General features: G+C 42.2%; 2 protein-coding genes across 2 annotated transcripts in view; one reads left to right on the top strand and one right to left on the bottom strand.

Annotated features, from left to right (window-relative positions):
- The window catches only part of LOC116843542 (endocuticle structural glycoprotein SgAbd-4-like), a 7509-nt gene extending 3849 nt beyond the window's left edge, over positions 1 to 3660 (top strand). Inside the window, exon 2 of the mRNA XM_032814007.1 lies at positions 2752 to 3660. Coding sequence (XP_032669898.1) covers positions 2752 to 3204 — 453 coding nt within the window. The 3' untranslated portion in view covers positions 3205 to 3660. The remainder of the gene's footprint in view (positions 1 to 2751) is intronic.
- Positions 3661 to 5448: 1788 nt separating this feature from the next.
- LOC116843543 (flexible cuticle protein 12-like) lies at positions 5449 to 7583 on the bottom strand. Its single transcript, XM_032814008.1, has 2 exons — positions 7443 to 7583; positions 5449 to 6170 (listed from the first exon to the last, which is right to left on the bottom strand). The coding sequence occupies exons 1-2, from the start codon at positions 7452 to 7454 to the stop codon at positions 5787 to 5789; spliced, it is 396 nt and encodes a 131-aa protein (XP_032669899.1). The 5' UTR covers positions 7455 to 7583; the 3' UTR covers positions 5449 to 5786.
- Between the last annotated feature and the right edge of the window lie 2479 nt (positions 7584 to 10062).

The following is a 10062-nucleotide window of genomic DNA, read 5'->3' as shown; positions in this document are numbered from 1 at the left end:
TATGTTCCTAAATTTTAAGAAAATTTAAAATGTATTTTTAAAAATTTCAAGAAAATTTTTAAAATTTACTTTCAAATTTAAAAAATAAAAAATTTTAGAAAATTTATATATTTTATTTTTAAATAAAAACGATTCTTTCGTTTTTAAAAATATTTAGCACATGCGTTGATACTGCCAACATTATTATCTTTCCGTAATTTAAATATCCGCACCAACATTAGCTCTTACTTGTTATTTCTATTCTCAATTTAATTGTACACTTCGAAAATTACACAGTTAAAAAAATGTTTAAAGTTTAGAGATAATCCGTGAATCCGAAAGTTACTTTCGCGTTAAACGTAGTGGAAAAAGTCTTGTTCGATGTGTGACAGTCAATTACTTAAATTCATAAGTGACATCAGCACTTCTCGAAGAGCATCGGAGAAACGCGTTTGTTCGCATTGATCGCGGTTGTCCATCGCGCCGCGTGAGCCCAGTGAATGATGTTGGCCATTCAAGCACGCCGGTTAAACCGGGACAGAGAGCGAATCGGTCTCGGCCATCGGACTCTAATCGAAGACTATCGTTATGGGAAAAAGTCACGTTCGTGAGCAATGTAACGTGGCGTCATTAGCGCGCGTGATTCCCCCGCTGCCTCTCTTGTGCCCCTCGCCGCAGCGCAATGAACGTATCGTGACCCACCTACCAATACATTCATCTTGTCCTGACCTTTCGCGGGGAAAGGTATCTCTGGTGCTTTTATGGGACAAACATGACGAAGATCAAAAGCATACATACCGTGTGTACATGCGGGCGCTCGCACTCCTGTCGCGCCATCGCCGTAGATCGCGTCTCCTCGAGCGAGACGTTCCGCGAGACTACGTAACCTTTCGCTACGTCTTGCCCCTGGCCGGATACCAATCGTCCCGATTACCCCTTTGAACTCGTCCATTGAGATATCCGCGAGAGATAACGCGAGAGACGACCTGGCTATTTTTGACGTGACCTTTGCGACTATGAAAGCGAATTTAGTGAGGTGGCAAAATATTCATCGCGTGTTTCTCATTAGTCACTGATAGTATGCTGTGAGTACACTGAGAGAGAAAACATTCATCTAATCATATTATTTTTTGCTTAATAGCATTTTTTGGTTGTTTTAGCACGAGAAGGAAAGTGATAACATGCATATAGTTATCTTGTCAACTAATATTATAGTAGAATCTAATTTTAAAAAATGGCTTTCTTAACCACGATTTATAGCCATTATTTCTCTGTGTGTGTGATTATTAGTTACAAATACCAAACACTTTTTTCTCGGTATAAGAGCGCCCAGTAGTATTCCGAATTCTGTAGAACGACGCAGTGTGCACACGTGGAACGGCGCAATCGACAATAGGATCACGTCTAACTCGATTAACCATTATTTAATACGATTACTGTTCTTGACCGATCACTGCTCGGCGACAGCTGCCTTTGGAAATCATGTGAACGCAACTCTTCGTTCAAGACGCTGCAAATTTTGATCAAACGCAGAGATATAAATAATAACAACAATAATGTTATTTATTGGTCACAAAAAAGAAGGAAATTAACATCACAAATCTTTTCGAGATTTATGGAGACGATTTGAGTAATATTGAGGATATAAAACCACGGTACACAGAAAAGCGTAAACAATGAGCGATGTAGATACGATACAGTAGTCTTATATATTCTCGATAAGCCTCGAGTGTAATTGGCCAATGTAATTAAGTAAAGCGCATTGCTTACGTTTTTTGGCGCGCCATGGACAATTCAACGGTCGAATTGCTCGACACTTTTCGCAGATAAATCGCTTGTTTTCAAAACTGCACAAATCCTAGGTCTTATGAATAATTATGCATTTTAATCGATAATATTATGCATATATGTTGCGTGAATTTTAATGAGGAATACGCAATGTAAATCGACGCCGCGCGGTCATTTCCAGCAGAATCCACGATAACGTGCATCAATTTTGGCACAAACGACACGAAGGCAATTGCAATTGACAAGAGAGAGCGAGAAGGGACATTGCAATGTTAGGCATTAATCGATCAAAATTTTCTTTGACTAAAATAATCGGCAAATCAATAATCAAAATTGGTCAATCGTCATATATTAAATCGCAAATAATTTCACATTATTTGATGAAATTAATCAAACTTTGATGTAATTGATATCATAAATTGATAATCAATTTCATCAATCAACTAAAATGTTTCCGATTACAGTGAAAGAAACATTATCTGAAAAATAAAAAAAAAAATATTTATTCGGTGTATATACTAATAATATACTATTGAAATCTATATCCTCCTATTTATGTAAAATAGACGATTACTTTCATGAAAAGCTAAGATTTGCCGATTATTTTGATTAAATTCGATTCCTTTTTTAGTCGATGTAAAAAACATCGAAGAATATGAGTCTTTTAATGTTTCCGCGCCTCAATAATGTTGAAGAAAGTTCTAATGAAAAAACGAAACACATGTTTTTAAGAATGGTCATGTTTGAAAAGTCGGTGTGGGTAAATTTCAGGCATATTTAAGATTCCAAGCTTAGTTCCCAACGTTGGAACTGAGAAACTCATATTTAACTCTAAACTTAAATATGAGTGTCTCGAGTCCTGTATTAATAGTCGTTGCTTGAAACTTGCCTCGAGTGAGGCACTCATATTTAAGTTCAGGATTAAATATGAGTTTCTCAGTTAAATCATATTGACGAAATGTTTGACCGTCATTGGCTTTCCAGTTGTTGGTGGCTCTGGTCGGGTTTGCCCGCGGGCAAGGACCCTACTTCCAGGAGCCGGAGAAGATTGTGAGCGAGTCGCGGGATCTCGGTGACACTCGCGGCCATTATTCCTTCTCCTACAAGACGGAGGGTGGCATATTGCAGAGCGAGAGCGGCAGTCGCAAGTACGCCGGCACCGCGGACGAGACGCAGCTGATCCAGGGCTCGGTGCAGTACAACGCACCGGACGGCACCCCGATCGCCATGAGCTGGACCGCCGACGAGTTCGGCACCCAGGTGTCCGGCACCCACATCCCGACGCCGCCGCCGATCCCGCCGGCGATCCAGCGCGCCCTCGAGTGGATCGCCAAGCAGCCCAGCACCCCGGAGCCGATCGAGAAGGACAATCCGACGTCCAACGCGGTCCCCCGCGACAATCGCCAGTACAAATTAATCCCGAACAAACGAAACTGAACTGTAACTGGCATGAAGTGAGACAAGAGAAAAATAACACGCTCAGTCCAACTCCCCTCCCAGCGACACTGCCAAGATCCTCTGCACTTTCTCCCTCTCTCTCTTTCTCGTCCACGCAATGTGACGCACAATAAATTTGTATTTTTATAGAAAAAATGCCGAGAAGATTGTTTCAATCGTGTTCTTCAACTGAGTGTAGCGGGGGGTCGCGTTACTTTTCATATGTAGCAGGTTATCACAAAAAAAAAACAATTCCAAGGAGATCGTTTCAACAGCGTTCTTGAGTCAATTGTAGTGAGGGTCACGTTGCTTCTCATGTAGTAGGTAGCCGACGTCGGTCGGAAGGTGCTTAGGGAAAATTGGGAACGAACGGAGACTCTTTCGTTTCTCATATGTTCCGAGCAGTTTGTGCGCATGATCTCGTATTTTTATAAATAAATGTAATTGCTTTTTTTATATCCTGTGAGTGTATCTTTATTCTCCGTGGCGTTTCACGTCGTCGTTATCTCTCAAGTAAATCAATTCGGTAAGTATGTAACGTTCTGCCGTATGTATGATGATGAGGTAAGTATGATCCAGAGTCGCTTAACGCGTGCATTACGCACTCACTTTTCTCACACTATGAGAACTTCGTTGAGCAAGTCCATTATCGGTCATTTGCATTCTAAGAATTTCACTCGCTATTTAAAATCTCTTATAAAACTCGAAGGTGCCGTGGCGGATGCTTTTTGGTCTTGAATTAGTTTAAAAACTAATTCAACTTAATTAGTTTAAAAACTAATTCAACTTAATTAGTTTAAAAAATAATTAAGAGCGCGCGTGTGGTCGCTCTCTAGTTTGGATTTAAAATTTTAAATTCTTTGCTTTTGAAATTTAAACATTTAGAAATTAAATTTAGAAATTAATTAAAACACTAGAAATTTATATTTAAAGATGTTTGTATGCAGTCTTAAAGTTTAGAGTTAGATTTAAAAGCCCACAGACACTGTCTCGTGATGTTTTTTAAGTTCTTTGAAAATTTTAGATGGCGTTGCTGTGGTGTTTTTGGAGCGCAAAGGTTGTAGCAGTGTAAAATTAAAATAAATCCTTTCGATATAAAGACAATAACCATTCGTGGCTAAACATACGTTGATGCTTAATGAATAAAAAACACATTGAATCCTTTAATGCGCATATATGCCACTGAATGTCCCGTTATATCCGTTCGATTGAAACATTTTTCGATCGGACTCCGCTGTACCGAAAGGATTAAAGGCTATTATTGCATATTGATGTTGTTAAATTTAGTCTGCAAATACATAAACGTGATCCACCGGGATGTATCGATATTTAATATAACATGGACCGTAATTACGGATCTTTTCATATGCTGTGCGTTATCACGATTTGCTAATGTAAATGTTGTCCTTGTCGACATTACAATTAATGCACTGCGTAATAGCACAGCGTGCTCTTGCAAATAATTCGCGATTCCGCCTAGAGAGCAATTTTCTGTTCTTCGAAGCTCGAATACGAAGAATTACGTGCAATTTATGATATATCTGAGGCTTATATTAATAGTCGTCATTTGAAACTTGTTCCGAACAAGATACTTAAATTCCAACTTGGAGTTAGATGCGAATTTTTCAGCTGAATTATGATTACAAATACAATGTCACGTATATCACATATGATTCAACTAAAAATTTCACACCTAACTCCAAATTCCAATCTGAGTGTCTCACGAGAGGCAAGTTTCAAGTAACTATTATTATCACGAGTCTATGTTTTGTATTAATAGTTGTTGCTTGAAGAGAACTCAGATTTAACTCTATATTCAAATTTCGGTATCTCACGCGAGACAAGTTTCAAATAATGACTATTAATGCGGACCTAAGACCTTTTTAAGTACACGTAGGAATTCGAAGGATGACGAAATCGATATTCGCGGTCGAGTATAATACCGATCGCGGTCACCTGCTTAGTTGACGACGTACGTACGAGCCGCACCGTCGTCCCGTGTACCTCTATAAAGCAGCGGATCATAAAAGAAGTTCTCGCGAAACGGCGCGCAAAGAAATTCGCAAGAACCAAACTCTTCCGTAACTTTATGGTCGCCCGGACGCTTTTACGGTCTCGTTAACTGCCGTCGCTCGTTAAAAGTACCATAAACGCGACAATTAACGTAACCCGAGCTACCCGTCTATCTGGATTCCACCCTCGAACGAACGAACGAGCACCGATCCAACACATACATACACACAGTTTGCATATCGATTAGAATTTATTTACAGCATATCATCGGAAATATTGTCCGTGTACACAGGTGTCGTGCAAAAAGAGAGAGAGAAAAATATTACAGGTTCGAGCGCAACAACGCAGAGACGCAGAGCTCCATCCAGCCGCGAGGGGAGGGGACGACGTGAGCCTCAAAAGAGACTCGTCGTCTTTGCGGGCGTCGAAATCTTCGTCGATCTTCGCGACGATTCCGATCGGGTCTGCGCGCTCGATCGCTCCCGACCTCACTTCCTCCCCCAAGACTCGTCCTCGATACTTCATCTGACTATCTATCTATCCGTCTCCCGTCAAACAACTCGTGTCCCTTATTGCGATTCGTTCTCCTCGGGGTGCTGGGCGATGTACTCGAGGGCCTTCTGGATCAGAGGCGGTACCGGGGGTGCGGTGGGCAGGTGAGCGCCCTCCGGTTGGAATCCGTTCTCGTTGGCCACGTACGTCACCTGGTAGACATTACCGTCTTCGCCGGTGTAGCTGAAGCTGCCTCGGGCCTCCATCCCCTCCCCGTCGGTGTTCTGGTGGGTGAGCTGGCCTTCTTCCTGGGCCTGGATGCCGTTACCGGTCTCGTAGTGGTAGTTGTAGGAGCCGTCCGGATTCGGCCCGTCCAGGGCCTGCTTTACGATGGGAATCGGCGAGGTGTCGTCGACGGGCGCAGCCGCCGCCACCGCCGCGAGAGCGAACAAAACGATTGCCTGAGAAAAATTGCGAATTCTCCCTAAGGTCAACTTGTTTCGATCAATTCGGGTTCCAGAGATAGGAGACAAAAAGACGTGACCCTGAATGGCTCAACGTCGATGAATATTTCAAGTTACTAACGGACTTTCTACGTTAACAATAACTTGTAGCAATTAATATGGTAACAATTAATTTGCAATAACAATATGACAATTTTCATTCATTATTAAGCTACAATGTTATCAATCGTTTGACGACAATTTAATAGCACGTAATACACGCGTGGTTGTGACAAAATTAGTACTTTCCTTTACGATGAGTTCAAGAATGAGAAAAAATCTTCAGGATAACCTCAGGATTTTTTTAGACGTGCGTTAAAATTCATTAAAACGATAGATGTCGCAATTATTTTTTTTACTACCTTAACTTTGGATCTATGCTCATTAGAGAATTTCTTGGCTGAGCAAGAGATTCAAGTGACGGCACAAATGTTAAATGAATTAAATAAAGATATTACACAAGAACATCATACCTGCCGGCTCTTATTGACCTTAATGGCTTATATTGATATTTAATTTGTTCCAAGAACGAGTCACTTGCTGTTAGAAACGGCCAATTACAGTCAGTACAGGGACTGGATATACTCAGATATCGTGACTGATAATCACTTGAGAAAACGGCAATCATTATTACCCTTTTCATATATGAATTTATACTTTACGTTGCAAAGTTATCATTTCTGAAGATTTCAATCGTCATTGCAATTTCTTCAAGTAATCAATATAATTATGAGTTTTTTATCAATAAATATATGACAAATATTTAGACTGCGATGCATACGATATGAAATCTCTAGTAACCGAAAGTCCAGCGAGAGTTCGGATATTTATGTCGTTTTTGCGCGTATCAACCAGTTATATTTTTAGAAGAGAGTCCACAATTGTGTAAAAGATGAACTGCCTGTACCAATTGCGCGCTCTCTAGTCAAGCGCACTCACTTTGCGCAATTATTTATCAGTTAATTAAAACGTCCCAGCTGTGTGATCTTGTTAACAATACGACTGTGTGGCCTTTGCAGTGCGTTCTCTTTCTCTCTTACGGCTAAGCGTGAAAATTAGCATCATGGTTGTCCGGGATCGCGAGAAGAGCCGGTTGCGCCATAAAGCCGCACGCTCGCTTTACAAAAAAGAAAGAGAGACAATCGAAGATTCGACGGTCTACAGATGTCTCACGCCACCGCATTACGTAACGCGGGGTCTGTTATTCTCGCACGAGAAACTGGAACTCACCAATCGACTCATGTTGAAAAATAGATATTATTTTTGCTAGCTGCCGCTCGGAAGCTTCTCACTGCACTGACTTAAGATCTCGTGCACACCTTCCGCTTTATATATCCTCCATCCGAAGATTCGGGGACCTTCTGGTAAGGTAATACCTTATTTAGTCCCCCTCCATCCCCCGTGGGCCCCGGTCTCATCCTCCCACTCCGAATGAGCTACGGCATACGGTCCGAAATTTGCGGATGAGCGTGCGGAACGCACGCACGCGCACGCACACGCGTGCAGGATCTCTCGTGTCCTCGGGAGGACTTCAAACCTGAGGTCATGCCGGTGCCTAGAACTGCGAAAGGTCGTCGTCTGAATTTAGCCACGCCGGCCACTCGCTCGTTTCGAATCCGATGGCGAGACAATATTCAATTTCTGGCCATCTGCAAATGAGACAAAAGTGATGTCCACTTCGGCGAAACGGTTGCATCAGTCGACGAAAACCGCGACGACGCCGGCCGACGTGCGTCGCATACGAGAGATCTCTTTCCTCTTCCTTCGTTCTTCTAAGGGCGCTCACGCTCCAAATGGAGGCGCGTCGCGGCCTCCATTTTTCGCGCGAGGATACGCGACGTACCCAGACGTGCACGTTGTCCGGGAATTTTTTGCGTTTCCAGCTGATAAATGCGCGACCCCGTTCGCGAGCCATGCGTTTATTCTTATCGATCGTCACGATTTGCATTTGGAGCCTCCATGTGACGCGCACGGCGCTAATCTCGCGCATTTCGTGTTTCAATTATCATACTATTTATAAGACAGAGAGACAAAGAGAGAGAGAGAGTGAGAAAGGTAGATATATTCCGATCGTGCTTTGAAAGAGCCGTGATTTCGGGAGATGACACGAGGCAAAAGCGAAATGCCGCGAGAAAATTAATTAGGGGAGACTGGGTCTAGATGGACTCTCGAGGTACATTGCTCATGTGCTTCTTTTGATATTTATCTTGAGTATCCATCATAGTGGATACCTAATCGCGAAACAGAAATTAGGACACAGGCATTTTTTCCCTGAGTTTCACTAAAAGCGAAATAACATTAAGTTAAAAAGTAGAAAAAACTGATTTAGCGATAGCAAAATAAATTTTCGAGCCTTTCGACAGTTTGTATTAATATTCTCCATCTTGAATAAATAAAAGTTAGGCGGCGTGTTACTAGCTAGAATGAAGTTTCTGCAAGTTTATGATACACTGTTTCGGATAATATATAGCAATTTTCATTCATAATATGATTGAAATCGTGCATGTGGGCGGGCGAAATAAAATTGACTCATAATTAAGGGTCGACGGAAGAGCTGTGAAGATCTTTCGTAGAAATTCCAAAACTTCTAACCAGGATACATATTTCATATGTAGCCTTCTTGTTCCGCGCTATATTAGGCAACTGAACCCGCTAGAGTAAGATGATCACGCTGTTGCATGTTTGTATTTTAGTTATTACAAAACAAATATGTAATTCACAGAAGCGTAACGGGCCTTAACATATAGAAAAAGGCTGCTTCTGTCATGTTTGTACAGTCAGTCACAACAATTAGTTGTCTGAGAAGTTGTAACTTCGAAATTCTGGAGTATGAGACGTCTAGCACCGGTCTCGCTTATTAGCCTCGCTTTCTTTCCTTTACTCAAGCGAGGTTTTACAACTCAGCCATACCAACGTGGGTAATTATGGCAATTATGTGTGCATGCGGAGTTACGCGATAACAAGCGCGTTCCATCGTTCTTATCAACCATCCTCTGTGGATTGCGTAACGTGGAGCATCTCAACTGCGCTTTATTGCAATTTTTAACCGTCTGTTGCCAAATCCATTTCACCCTGAAAGATGATAAAAATCGGGATCGACGCAGTGAGCCGTCATAGAGACATTTAGAAAGACATTTAAGATGTGGGCCACGATACTTCCCGATAAAAATGCAGGCAAACGAACTAGAGTATAAAAAATTGATTTGCAATATTTTCTGGAGGAACCGTTCAGAATCGAGAATTAACATTCGGGGGCGATCCCACATTACGTCACTGTTTTCTACGTCTATTTAGGAGGGGGACAAGGGCTTCACCTCGCGCCCGCTGCAATCAATCTCTTTAAACGACGAATGATCGTTCCCCCGAATGATTACCGCGATCGCCGTTCCATTAGATTACGATTAACGGGGTGTAATTTTATCGGACGTTCCTGGGAAGGAATCCGGTCGGAGAGCGACTCTTTTCTTCATTATGCATGATCATATTTTTTCTTTTCTTGTCTTTTTCTCTTCCTTTTGCAAGGATGCAGGAGAGAAGGAAGATCTCGCGCGTAACTCGCCGCTAAAGGCGGATGAAGTCACGACGGAATTTTTTTTCTCTCCTCCTTTACGCCGCGAAGAAGATGCAGCCGGGCGCGACGATGATGAACGCGTCATTGGAATGTAGAAAAAGATGGACACCCGTTCGTTTTAAAGGACAAGGTGTGATCACACCGGGGAGATATCCACATATTCATGATATGTTAAAGCGCCGCGCATAAGAGATCTCGGTTGATGTAATCCACCGTAATCGAACTTGGACTTGCCGTTGGACTGTCAACACCGTCGCGATGTTCGTCTCCCCCCCCCCC

Source organism: Odontomachus brunneus, unplaced genomic scaffold (assembly GCF_010583005.1).
Source record: "Odontomachus brunneus isolate Ranch 3 - 2012 unplaced genomic scaffold, Obru_v1 Obru_scaffold_033, whole genome shotgun sequence".
Taxonomy (NCBI): domain Eukaryota; kingdom Metazoa; phylum Arthropoda; class Insecta; order Hymenoptera; family Formicidae; genus Odontomachus; species Odontomachus brunneus.
Note: the sequence above shows the minus strand (reverse complement) of the source record. Positions and strands in the feature narration are given on the sequence as shown.